Here is a 14,499-nt window from a genome sequence, read left to right as displayed (position 1 = left end):
GCCCTCTCCCCTCACTCACTCACTCTCTTTCAAAAAGAAAAAAAAGAAAAAAGAAAATGCCTAAAATTAATAGTAGGTTAGCATAGTAACATTTCTAAATCACAAAGTTACAAGAAGAGAAGAGTCCTATCAGCTGAGAGGAAATTTTACAAAGATGCTGTTAAGATAAACTGCATGGAGCTAATGAGGATTGCCCTCTTTAAGCTTTGAAGAACACATTAATATAACCATCTTAGGCTCTAAAGAGGCCTCCACATTCTCCTTTCTGAAAGATTTATAGAAGACAATTTGATCACAAAATTTCCCTGGCCAAATCTTGGTGTGCCCCTAAAATGGGCAGTATATTTCCCATTACCAACCCCTCTGTTGGTAAGACAAAGATTCATCTTTCTATTCTTCTACTCCCTGTAAAAAGGCAATTCTACATGTCAAATATTGGTAACAGGGTATGCCAGGAATTTGGTTTCTAGTCTACTTTCAAAAAAAAAAAAAAAATCTCTTGTACAGTTTTAACAACAGATTTTAGATAATTAATGTCTAGTTACCTCACATCTTCACCTTCCTCTAAAATAGACAAACAGATAGTACATTTTTCCTCTGTGTCTTCCTCAGTCCCTTCTTCCCCATCTTGTTTGCAGTGCAGTTTCCTCTGTGAGAACCAATCAGTTGTTACCTTATTAGTAGAGATGACATTATTGAACAACTGAGTAAAGTCTGTGTTTATTTGAAAAACAAAAACAAAACAAAACCACACATTCACACCCACAACTTATTTCCCACGTAGCTCTCATGAATTCACAGATGAATTAAGTGACTATCACCAACGGTTTTCTTTTAAGACCCTTAAATAGCATCAAAAGCAAAATCAAATGTAAAAGAAATTCATTAGTTTTAACTCATTAGTTTCTATTATCTTTAGTCCACAATTAGGATATACAATATAAACTCTATTTTGTCCCATCATGAATACAGCTACATGAACTTTATTCTACTAATGAGTATTTCAAATAATCCCAAATAAATTAATGCTATTATAGTCTTTACCTTAGATAGTTGAAAGGACTTAAATTTAGTGGTAACACCTCATTAATACAAAGAACAGTCATTTTCATACTTTAATATTCTCTGTGTAACAGAGGCCATTGTTGCTTGCTGAAAGAAACTTATTTAACATGTCTGCTCCTTAACTTCTAGATATACTACTACATAAGGAATTGAAGGTAGAATGTAAGAAATGTAGATAAATTAAATGTCCAAATAAATGGCTAGTTAATTTACGGTACTGCTATACGATAAAATTTTGTATATGCTATTAAAAAGAATACGGGCGACCTGTGAGTGTGGAAAGAGGAGGAAAAGAAAATGTGCAAAACTGTGTGCATATCATCCCTTTTGTGTTTCTTTTGAAAGGCAAAGAGAAAATCCATACATATGCACGTTATTGTAAATGCATAAAAATATCTGAAAGATTACCCAAGAATGCCCTATGATTTTTCTGCTGAGAAGGAAGACGGGGGTCGGCAGGGTAAGAAGCTTTAAGTATTTTTTGGACCTTTAATTATTTAAAAAACAAAACAAACAAAGAAAACTATGTATGTGTGGTTTTAATAATAAATAATGTAGGTGGCAGACTCCACAATCTCAAAAAAGCTCTGTAATAGTAAATTTTATTCACTTAAGCAATAATATAGACATTTCATAGGATAAATTCTTACCTTTTTATATTTATGTGGATATGTACATCTTTCAATTGTCCCCTGGGATGCACCACGATTCACATTTCCTAATCTTTCTTCCAAATGAATCAGTTCCTGAAGGTAAAGAATTAGTGTCAAAAGCCAGGATGATTATTTCTTGAATAGCACATTAATACTGTAAAAGCAATAAAGTTCCACATTTATAAACCTGCAATGTAAATACAAAAGCCATATATGGTAAGGCAAATGTTTGTTCTTTTCTCAGCCAATGTAGTAGTATGGCAAAGTTATCCTTACAGATTAGGACACCATATTACTACATGGTACTATAAAAGTCAGTTAGTACATATGCATGGAGAAGATGAAATCAATGAGTAAATCAGGGAAACAAATCAAAGGATAGCTGAAAGTCCCTCTGACTTCAACTTCCAAAATTACATGAAGAAACAAATCAAAACTTCAAATCATATTCAAATGATTTGTTCTTCCTGAAAATTCAAAAAAGATAGTTAGCTACAAACTTTGGGTTTCTTCTGTCCAGTAATGTTTCTTTAAAAATAAGCTTAGTCAAAAGCAGTTGAGATTTTCCCCCCACATTTAATGGTATAGTTCTTCATCTGATATTTGTATCGATCTAATAAATTTCTATATTCTTATGTATTAGATGTTTTCATGTACTCATTTTTAAATATTTGGAAAACTTTGATACTAAGATTAATACTGCTTATAAACTATTCTGTGATAACCCCCAGAAGCAGTATCAAAAATGCCGATATTGTGCTGCCTTCTGATCCCCAGCCAGTGCAGCAATCCTACTCAACTGTGGATACACATAATACATATACTCTCTCTATATATTAAAGATACTGTGGCAAATATCTTCATTAATTGTATTACACACCTCGAAATTGCCCCTGAAAGGACCTCTGAATGATGTTCCATCCAGTCCTGATGAAATGTAACGAATATGAGGATAGCCTGCCATGTCAGGAACCTATTTTAATAGAAGACATAGGCTGAATCAAGTAAGAATAGGCTTCAGTTTTAACACCCTAAATAATTGAAACACTCAATTCTCTCCATTCAGCTACTCACAAAATTCAACTTCAGTAAGTATATGTAACTCCAAGTAAGCACTCTATAAAAGGGTTAGGTTCCTCTTCAAATGTAATCTCATAGAATAACTATTAAAATACAAGCAGAAAAAAAAAAAAAAGAATAGCTGTTCCATGAGATAATAGTTTTATTCTACTTGATTTATTTTGCACAAAGAATCCTAAATAGAAAATACCCAAAGTTAATACTGATGCTCTTGGCAGTCTAATGAACAGTAGAATTTTCATAAGATTTTGTCACTTTCAGAGAAATGTATTAAATATTACAAAATAAAAATGCACAAAATTTTCCAACAAACTTATTTCCCTTTCTCTAACTTCCTAATAGCCAAAGGTACTCTGGCTCTTTTTTTTTTGTTTCCTTCTGCTGGTGACAGTTTTAATAGCATTTTCTAATTTTTTGTTAGACATACTTTTGTTTTGTTCTGTTGGTGAAAGTTTTAAGTGTTTTCTAATTTTTTGTTAGACATACTCAATCTTCATTATTCATGAATTTACCTGCGTGACAAAAATTATTTGTAATTCCAAAATCAACACCTGTGCTCTGAATCACAGCAGCAAAAAAATCTTGAGCTGCTTGGCATGCAGAACAAGGCTCTGCCTTCCTACTTCAGCTCTTATACTATAAACAGGGGTCTTTTATTCTTTTTTTGTGATCTATTTAAGTGCCATCTATTTAAGTTTCCATTTTTGTGCACTTTACTGGTGACTGTTTTTAAAATGGCCACCAAACATAAGCGCTGGGGGCTAGTGTTCCTAAGTACAAGAAGGCTGTGATATGCCTTGTGGATAAAATGTGTGTAAATAAGCTTCATTCAGGCATGAGTTTCGTTGGCCATGAGTTCAACATTAATGACTCAATAACACATACCAAATAAGGTGTCTTTAAACTGAAACAGACATCAAAACAAGGTTATGTACTGACTGGCTATTGTGACCAGATCAACACAGTGACCAGAGGCGTGCAGTAACCTAACTCTGTATTTACCACAAGAATAATGGCTCTATATTTAGTTAGTGTTTGCCCAACATTATAAAATGTAACTACCATACACAACAACAGTAGACTGTATTAGGAAAGGGAGATTCTGGGATAGAGCATTTTTCCATCATTATAAATAAATCTCCAACATTATTAGTCAGCATCCACTGAATCGCAACATACTTCTAACAAGTTTATAGCTTTAAAAGACAATTTGTATGTAGAAAAGAATTTAAAATAAGCAATAACTTTTAACCTTCAAATAGCCTATTTTTCAAGTATCTACAATTTTCCTTGCAATCAAAATTAACACTACCAAGCTCTCAGCAGATAACCTAACCTCCTACACATCTCTAAGGAAAATAAGAAATAAGAAAGGAACTCCTGCTCCCTCAAATTATTTAAACCTGCACTTGTCCTGTAACTCTCCCTAAGTCTCCTTTGTTCCTGAATCCCGGTTTCTTGGGAGGGCAGCTTTACTTCTTATTGCTAAGTAACCCCCATCCTTAAGACCTACAAATGTCAACTTAGTTGGAGTTCTGTGCGCTTCTGCTGTTTGACAGCTCTTTACATGCTATAACCACTGTAAGAGTACCATTCTCAATTCCAAAGCCTAAGTCTCAGGTATAATAAAGCATCTTGGAAACCATTCCTATAAGCTCTTTACCCCCACAGGATGAAAAAACTTCTTTACTCTGTACCATCTTTTATAACTAGTAGATATTATGAATAGTAAACTCCATATATTTTTGCTGAACTTGTTCTTTAGAACTCAAATTGGTATCAACAAGATCTGAATCTGTTCAAATCAGAGAGTCAGTATAGTCCTGCAGGTCAAAAAATAAAGGACAAATGCATCAGAACAGACCTATTAGTAGGTATGACAAAATAAAGCATATGTTCTAGTGACAATAGGTCAGGACTGTCATCTTGGTACAAAAGAAAAAACTATCATTTTTTTATTAAGAAGAATACATTTCACAATGCAAATACAAATACAGACTTTAATGTATCTTTTTATAGCATAATTTCAATTTAATAATTCTCAAATTCCATTAGAACACCCATAACAACAAATAATATTTAAAAATTTTCCAATCAAATATTTAATTTGGAAAAGGAAAAATACTTTTAGAAGAAGACTATGTCAGAATTTTGAAATTTTTCTATTTTACCATTAAAGGAAGAGCTCCCAATTGTAAGTGATGAAGTCGTGGTGGTGCATGGTAATGGGCCAAGTGAGGATGAAGTGCTCCAGGCGTATAAGTAGCTGCAGTCACTCCAGCTTCAATTCCCAGTTCCCTGACAAAGGATGAGAACACTACCTTTTAGCCATACTTTTTTTTTTTTTAAGATTTTATTTATTTATTTGACAGAGAGAGATCACAAGTAGGTGGAGAGGCAGGCAGAGAGAAAGGAGGAAACAGGCTCCCTGCTGAGCAGAGAGCCCAATGCGGGGCTTGATCCCAGGACTCTGGGATCATGACCCAAGCTGAAGGCAGAGGCTTTTACCCACTAAGTCACCCAGGTGCCCCCCTTTTAGCCATCCTTAAAGTGTTATCAACAGAAATAGGGGAATATATTTACATTTTTAAAAGTAATACAAAGTTGCTTAATTGACACAGTTGAGAAAAAGATAATTAAGCCCAAAGATTTAATTAATAATTTCAAATTCATTTCAGCAATTCAAAAACTCGAAAACTCAATTCTGTGACCATGAGAAGCAAAGCATTTGTACTCTAGTTTCACACTCTATAATGGAAGGAAACATGACGAATGACCCTTAAGGTTCCTGCTAATCTAAAAGTCTGATTCTACTTGAGGACCATACAAAATAGTTTCATTTTCTGGTTTATATGAATGTTACAGATGCTTCCAGTTGGACAGTGTCTGTGAGTTGTTGGCATCAAGATAATTAGAAGAATAAACACTTCTATACCTTATAAAGTAAAGGTAAACAAAGCTTTAGAAAGAGTAAAATTGGTAAATGCCACATTTTCATATACTTATTCTCATTTTTGTTTTGCCTCAAGTGTCATTGTGGATCAAGGTCTCATCTCTGCCTATCGACAATGGATTCAGAAAGAAAAATTACTGCAAATCTGCTTCCCTTCTCTAAAAAAGACCACATGCCTCGGACGCAGGTTTGATTTCCCTTGTCAATAAACAGGGGTTAGGAGTGGTAAAGAAGATTTGAGTACAAAGGTGGGGAAGTGGATAAGGAAATTGTGAAAGATCCATTTAGGGAGTTAACTCTGATGGCATATATCCATAAAAAACAACAAAAAAGCTCAACTCCTGTTTGACATAGCTCTCTGCCCCAGAACTCAAGTTCCTCTTTTCACTACAGGTTTCTAAAACTTGCCCAGAGACAGTGCCTCACAGATAAGCTGGAATTCAGTTTTGCCACATCACCCTTCTGCATGGCATCCCACTATAAAGCGTCTGTTCTGACATTTCTACCACAGGCTGCTGAGCAGAACTCTGAAATAAACAAGATACTGACCAAGCAGATCTCTCTGGAGCCTGTCGAGGATGGGAAGACATAGTCTGAGGCACATGAATATGATGCCCATGACCATAGTTTGGGTGCATCCTATGTGGATGGGGTGGGGGCCGTTCATGTGCCCGCCTGGAAACACAGAACACAAAAAGACCACTGGAAATAATTGAATAATTGGTTATTTCTTAATGTAGAAAAAATAATCTAGTATTATTATAAACAGATATAAATAATAAAATTACTTCTATAATTATAAGAATATAAAATTATATAATGATTAATAAAGAAATCAAGACACCGTAACACTACAATTCTCAGTGCTTATTATAATACCTCCAGTTCAAATATCACCCAAGGAAAAAGGCAATTTTAACATTATCTTGTATACCTTCTTTACAGCAGGTATTTTAAATAGAATAAAGGAAAATCAATGGGAAGAAAATTTTTAAAAACACCCCAGCAAATGCTATAGGCACAAAGAAGTTATCTTATATAAACATATAAGGGAAGAAAATGGAAACTATTTTGCTTTGCTTCTACATTGTAATGACATTCATCCATTGTAATGGCTAAAACTTATTTTAAGAGAGAAAACTTTGAACCTTGTGCATGCAAATACATGTCAACACATCTGGGAAACTGATGTAAGTTCCATTCACACTCTTTACTCTGCATCCCAGATTATTGTATTTTCTCTTTTTAGTCTAAAAGTCAGCCAAATTTATAAATATAAATAGTCATAAAGGTCTAAACAAATAGCACTTAAAAAACAAAACCATTCCAGAGATTCGTTTTTACTATCTAATCTCTTATTTTCTATCAGTTTCTAATCCACTTACAGATTTGGCATGTTTAAGCTAAATGATTTAAAGATTTTCTAGGCACTGGCAGATAAGAATTTTAAATTGCCAACTTTTTTTTTTTTTTTAAGATTTCATTTATTTATTTGACAGAGACAGACACAGCGAGAGAGGGAATACAAACAGGGGGAGTGGGAGAGGGAGAAGCAGGCTTCCTGAGGAGCACGGGGCTCGAACCCAGGACCCCAGGATCATGACCTGAGCCAAAGGCAGACACTTACCTACTGAGCCACCCAGGGGCCCCTAAATTGCCAACTTTCTATATAAGGAGTTACTATATTAGAATGCCAGTAATAGCTAGAGATTCTGGAAATTACCTTACATAACTAAATGAAGAAGTTACCCATGTGCTAGATCATTAATTAGAGAGTTTTGCAAATACATTCTGGAAAGGGCTAAATGGTAAATATTATTGGCTCTTTAGGCTGTACAGTCTCTACTACAACTACTCAATTTAGTCTTCGTGGTGTGAAAGAAGACACAGACAATACCTAAATGAACAGGTGTAGCTGTTTACCTATAAAACTCTACTTACAAAAATACACAAGCAGAATTAGACCAACAGAGTTTGCTACCATGAATTAGAAAATCATATCCTGAATTTTCAGAAAGTTCAATTACAGTCTTTTCATAAGGTTTGGAGAATATTTTAATATTTAAGTTTATAAAATAAACTAAGTGAAGAAGACTGTTTTTTCAATGTCTGTTGTTGAAAATTCTACAGTACTCTTCTTCCCTCTGGCTGGTAACATGTATTAAATCTTAGCCAACTTTATATGTTGTTCCTCAGGGTCACCAATTTTAACATGAGTCTCTACTATGGGATGCTGAAGAAACTGACGAACGAGAGACTGGTTTACAAATATAAATGACCCTGGGCCATTTCCTGAAAATGGTTTGATTTAACTAACCTGGTATCAACTTGTTTTGTGAGCACCTACAACTCAGGACAAGACAAAGGAAGATTCTAGTTAGTAAAGAATTCCCTAGGATTTAGTACAGTTACATCACTTCTAAAGATTTTTAATTTTAAAAACCAACAGAAATAGAAGGAAAAGGAACACAGAGTGATCTTTTAAAAAAACAAGAAACCTACGTTGGATGCTGCATCATCCTCCTCCTTTGAACTTCCATCCTCTGCATCACTTCATGAGGATGCAGCCTCTGCGCTGGAGGTGCCGTGGCTGGAATATGGTGTGAAATTGGCTGGTGTGTGGGAGGAAGATGCTGAGGGATTGGTGCGGCCGTACTGGCTAAATGAGTTGGGGGTGGGGGAGCCACGGGGTGAGAAGTTGCATGAGAAGATATCTGAGAATGGAAAGCATGTACAGGATGAGGAATAACATAATCCACTTGAGGTGGAGGCTGAGTCGGAGGAGGAGGGTTTCCATGAGAATGGGGACAGGCAGAGGCTTGATGATGAAGTGGTCTTGTCAAAGAAGCATCTGTTAAAAAAAAAAAATACAGGCACCACACAGTTGAGCATATATTGTCTTTTATAAACATTTACATAGTACACATTTGACTTTTATCAATACTTTAATTAAGGCTTGAGTCTGCTCAATTCTGCTTTGCAACCTGCTTTCTTCTTTGAATGATCTTAGGTATCCTCTCAGGTCAGTATATATAGTTTTACTTCATTCACAGCTTCACAGCATTCTATTATATAGGAATGTATCAAAATTTAATAGAGAAATCACCATTGACAAAAATGGGAAATAACCCAAACGCTGCACTAAACACCTGTGTGTATGATACCTCTTATGCTCTGTCATACATATATGCACATGAGTGCGTGCAAACATGCATTACTCATGGACGGCTTCTGCGGCATAAATTCCTGTAAGGAATTCTTAGTCTGAGAAAATCATTTAAATTCAGATACCAGCTTGACAAAGTACCTGTCCCAAAAGGTTACCATAATTAATGCTTCTGTAAACAGTATACAAGAGTGCCTGATTACCTCTACACTCTAACTAAATTCATTAAATGCCAATCTGAGAAATATCTTGTATTTATTAACCACTTATATTTCTTCCCAGAATACCTATTCATATTCTTAGGCTATTGTTCACCTTTGTCTCATTGGTTCATAAGTATTCTTTGTATACATGGAAGGTTTGTCATAATAAGGTATAAACATTTTTCCGAATTGTCTTTTGTTAATTTTATTTTACAATATGCAAGTTTCCTGCTTTTGTGAAGTCAAATGTAGATGTTACACCTTTATAAATACATAAATCTTGCTTTCCTTTATGATTACTGGTCATAGAGCACTACAGAGAAGACAGAACTTTTTAGTTCCTCTGGGCAGCACTGCAAAGATACTCCTATAATGCTGCTCTTCTCCCTCCCTGCCCCATGCCTTTTTTCCTGTGCTACATTAAGAAGATGAAGGGGCATATTTGCCAAGAATCTGTAATGGAAACCAGCCTTAGTAAAGATGGTTTCCCCTATTTCATTCTTTATGTTTCGAAGTGGCTGCTGAAAAGTCCCTCTGAGGAATACACGTCTCTCTTACTCTAAGAGACATGCATCTGTTTAAGGTTTAAAAATATGTTTGTCTCCTTGGATGTTCAGTCCCAATTTCATTGTATTTGGAAGACCTTCTTGGAATGAGATATGGAGGTATGGCCATTCTCTAGTTTCATGAAAGAAGAGTTTCCTTCCATTTTAATCACTTCTGATTCAGCCGGGGTAAAAGTTAGGTAATGAAGAACTCATTCAGCCATATTTTCAAAGGCCACCTTGCTAGCATGTATTTAAAGGAAGCTTACATTAAGTTCAATATAAACTCTGAGAAAAAATTTTAAGTGATTTTTCTGAATGTCATGTTTTCAAATCCAGACTTTACTCCAAGAAAACCCAGTACTTGGTCATAAAAAAAGAAGCCACTACATTGTTAACTGTCTTTCCTCAAATTCAGAGTATTTTTTCCAGTTTCAGTTCAAAATTTTCTATTTCTATAATCATTATATAAGAAATAATACTGACAAATATTACAAGATTTTAAAGTTTAGTTTCAGAACGAATCAATTTATTTAAGTTTAACTTTTCAGCAAGTTTTTCAGCTTTATTGAGGTATAATTAACAAATACAATTATATATATTTGAAGTGTACAAGATGATGATTTGACATACATATACTTTATGAAATGATTACCACAATCAGTTCATTAACACATCCATCACCTCACACAGTTACCACTTTGTGTGTGTGTGTGGTGAAAAGTTCAGCCATTGTTATAGGTCACTGTATATTCTAAACAAAACAGGCTGCTTACCACTGTAGAAAGGTGACATTCTCCATTCCCACAGGCCATCTCCCTTCCTTCTCTATTTTATGTGCTCTTTCCAGTTAAAAAAAAAAGTTCTTGATATTGCTTCCTTAAAGATCAACATGTCACTTTGACCTAGCAATCTCACTCCTAACAAGTTACCAAAGAGTAGACAAAAAACTACAATGTAACCATCAACAGAGAACTGGTTTAATATACAATAGAATATTATGAGGGCATTGAGAACAGCAACCTAGATTTTTATGGCTAATATGGGAAAAAAATCTAAGATGTACTGTTAAAATTTTTTTTAAAAAGAAAAAAACTCAGAGAGAGGCAAATAATATGCTTGTTATAATCCCACTGTTTTAAAAGGAGAGAAAGATATACTTTTATGGGTACAAAGAAAACTTCTGGAAGGTTTTAAAAACTACAGTTGCTACCTTCAAGGTATTAAGACTAGTGGGATGTGAGGGAAGGGCTTTTAATTTCTCATTTAATGTCATTCAGCAGTCTGAACTTCTTACAATGTACACAAGTTAATAATAAAAGTAAAATGAGTTTAAATCTAAAACACTTCTTTATTAGGGCATTTAAAAAGAAATGCACTCACTTATAAATTGCTTCACTGTATTATTGAGGGGGGGCAAAAACCACACATTTTAAGTTCCTAATAAAAGACAATCAACTAAAGATAAATATCAACAGGTATCACAAAACAGCCTGTACAGCAGAATTTGCCTACTGGTCAATGCTTTGCAAAAACTGTTCCAAAAATCTGTTTTCTAACCTATGCTTTATATCTTAAGTTGTATTACTGAAAAGGTAAATGATATTATCCCAGGTTTCACTGTATACATTCTGGGTTGACTCCAGCGTATCTGCAAGACCTAGATTTTTTAAATTCTAGGAATAAAAGAAGAAATCTAATGAGATATATAACTGAAAATTATCCCTTGCATGTAATCAGAACAAAAGCAAATGTCCTTGCCAACCTCCTAGTGTACTCCTGGTATGAATTTTCAGTGTTTTTTTCATCAAAGTATTAATTAAGTTTCCATATGATTATTAGCTTATAATGTAACAAAGTAGTAAACATGTGTTACATAGCCTAAGAGCACTTTTCACTCATAATACTCATAGATCTCACAGATTTCAATGTCTTCAGAAAAACCATGTCTGACTTTATTTAACTGCCTGCACCAAACGAATAGAGAAATCTTTTTGCATTTGGCCAAGCTGTCTGCATATGCCTCATGACTTTTTCTCATATGCCTTAGCTGACCTTCAGAATTCTTGGTCAAAATTTACTTTCTTGTGCCTAAGAACAACTACTAAACTTTCAAATTGTCTGTTACTCCTAAAGGATAAATCTCAATCCCTTAAGGTTTCCTTTTATAGGAATCTAAGGTGCCATTCAATGTAGTCATTTCATGTATTAAAATATAAATGTTAAAATGTAAAAGAGACAAAATATAATGCTTTTTATTTACCTGACCTTTTTAAACAACATCTGTCTTTTTTACCTTAGAAGACTGTTTTGGGAATGTGGGGTGAAGAGAGGACAAAATGGAAAAAATACACCCCACTCTCAGGCCAAGGAAATACTAATAATTTATGAATTAGGATTATTGAAAGGTTATTTCATGGAGGAATGTACAATGCTTCATTTATATGCCTCTAAGTTCTCTGCCTATTAAATTTATACTTACAAGGAGGTGGCATATAATGTCGACATGATGACAGTGAGGCTTGTGGAGGGGGCTGGGGCTGTGGCTGCGCCACCATGCTTGATCCATAACCATCTATTGATAATGGCTGACTCGGGGCAGCAGCAGCAGCCTGATGGCCAAAGATTGCAGCTCGGGAAGAAGAAACAGGGCAGCAGGGGTCAAATGCAGATGCTCCGTGAAAACCACCATTTCCATGACTTCTGATACCATTGTTGCTCAGGTCTACTGGCAATGCCTGCTGTATAAAGAGGAACTATAAATCTTTCTAAAGTTTGGTCAAAACACCGTTCCATGTTATAGTATAAAAGTACTCCAAGTGCAATCTAGAAAAATAGAATCTCTAAATTAAAATTTCAAAATGGTAAAACTTTTAGTATGAAGACCTATTCAGCACCAAAAAAATATTGTGTGTGTCTTGGAATGTAAAAAATTGTAGTGATTATATATTTAAAATCTATAATCCGTTTTGAAAAGTCAAGCATAAGATCATGCTACAAGATGAACAAAAGTTAATGTATATATTATTTCAAGGTCTATTTCTCTCTCATTATCTAGATCTTAGAGAAAGAAACTTTAAAATCATAGTTCCATATTCTTCTTTACCCCCAAATTTTGATTATTAATTTAGGACTACTTTGGAAAACATATAATCACATCACTGAAAAGATTAAGGATTCTTGGTAAAAACCTATCTGTTCTGTTTCTACATTGTATATAGCAAGCATTCAACTGAAACTCTAATAATACAGACATTACCCAAGATAACAAAGGGTATGTGATTATTCAAGATGAAGCATGACCTAGCTTTCCCTCAGAACCTTTTCATTTACCAAAAAAATTAGAAATACGATTTTAGGGAAGGTCCATTTACTAAGTTGGAAAATAAACCAAAGAGTCTAGATTCCATGTCTACTCGTCAGTAATTAAGTTTATTCCCCAAATGCATTTTGAAAAGTCCTAAGTAAAACATTTCACTTCATCACAATCTACTCCAGGGCAGGTTACAAAACAGCACTGCTGCTTTGTATTCTTAAGTGATTTAAAAATACAAGTCTTTGCTTAATGTTTAGTATAGCCATAATTTTTTAAATGTGATTAAATAATAATTAAAAAATAAAATAATTTGATGTTATATATGAATTTATATACAAGAATTGTTCAATACTAGAAGCTGAAGATGAAAAAAGCTAGGGAAATGCATTATTAGAGGCCTAGGTCACCAAGCAGTCTTTACAGAAACCACTGTGGTCTCTGTACCTCCACTGGACTCCAAGCTTGAGGGTAACAGAAACAAAAGGAACTCTGAATGCTAAAAGGGAAGGGGGGTGATGGCGCAGGAGAAGCTGTGGGAAGGTGAAAAAGAAGAACTCCTTTCTTTTTCTAGATCCCCTATCTACAATCAATTAAGCAAATGTCTGGCCTCTCAGAGTCTACAAATACAATGTATGTCCCTCAATTTGGGTAATAAGGTTTAAGAACAATATTCTAAGACTGTGAATTTGTATCCCCTTCTTATTTTCCTATTTAGGCTAAGACTTGGCAAATGGACTGGATTATCAACATACTATGAAGATGAGCAAATTTCCTATCTTGTTCTCCAGTCAGTGATTAAGAACACTCCTAGAGGGCCAATAAAGTAGGGTGTGTGTCCTCCTAGAAGAAACTGAAGCTAAAGTTAAAATAAAGAATAAAAAGAAAATCTAAGAAAGAGAAGCGCCTTCACAATTCCAACAGTTCACTCAATTCATCCGCTAAAAGGAAAAGAAAGGATAAGCAAGATCGGTATAAGAAATGACAAGTATTGGGGCGCCTGGGTGGCTCAGTGGGTTAAAGCCTCTGCCTTCGGCTCAGGTCATGATCCCAGGGTCCTGGGATCGAGCCCCACATCGGGCTCTCTGCTCAGCAGGGAGCCTGCTTCCTCCTCTCTCTTTGCCTGTCTCTCTACCTACTTGTGATCTCTGTCAAATGAATAAATAAAAAAATCTTAAAAAAAAAAAAAAAAAAAAAAAGAAATGACAAGTATTGGGTGCCTGGGTGGCTCAGTGGGTTAAGCCTCTGCCTTCAGCTCAGGTCATGATCTCAGGGTCCTGGGATCGAGTCCCACGTCAGGCTCTCTGCTCAGCAGGGAGCCTGCTTCCCTTCCTCTCTCTCTCTGCCTGCCTCTCTGCCTACTTGTGATCTCTCTCTGTCAAATAAATTTTAAAAAATCTTTAAAAAAAAAATGACAAGTATTACTTTACAAAGATCATAAGTAATGCATAAGGCTAACTAAACTATTTTCTCAAAAGAGAAAGTTACATCCAAAGGAGCAGTAAGGGCTACAGAGCATCA

General features: G+C 34.9%; 1 protein-coding gene across 12 annotated transcripts in view; it reads right to left on the bottom strand.

Annotated features, from left to right (window-relative positions):
- LOC111153203 (ring finger protein 111) overlaps positions 1-14,499 on the bottom strand; it is a 114,263-nt gene that overhangs the window by 3,488 nt on the left and 96,276 nt on the right. For 3 of the 12 annotated variants that reach the window (XM_022512073.1, XM_022512075.1, XM_022512076.1), the window contains exons 7-13: positions 12,148-12,406; positions 8,254-8,602; positions 6,301-6,453; positions 4,970-5,096; positions 2,599-2,691; positions 1,716-1,811; positions 546-673 (exon numbers count right to left, since the gene is read on the bottom strand). In XM_022512073.1, coding sequence (XP_022367781.1) covers positions 546-673; positions 1,716-1,811; positions 2,599-2,691; positions 4,970-5,096; positions 6,301-6,453; positions 8,254-8,602; positions 12,148-12,406 — 1,205 coding nt within the window. The remainder of the gene's footprint in view (positions 1-545; positions 674-1,715; positions 1,812-2,598; positions 2,692-4,969; positions 5,097-6,300; positions 6,454-8,253; positions 8,603-12,147; positions 12,407-14,499) is intronic. The other 9 variants (XM_022512077.1, XM_022512082.1, XM_022512078.1 and 6 more) reach the window with 7 other exon arrangements.

This window comes from Enhydra lutris, unplaced genomic scaffold (genome assembly GCF_002288905.1).
Source record: "Enhydra lutris kenyoni isolate GAN:26980312 unplaced genomic scaffold, ASM228890v2 scaffoldscaffold31, whole genome shotgun sequence".
Lineage (NCBI taxonomy): Eukaryota > Metazoa > Chordata > Mammalia > Carnivora > Mustelidae > Enhydra > Enhydra lutris.
Note: the sequence above shows the minus strand (reverse complement) of the source record. Positions and strands in the feature narration are given on the sequence as shown.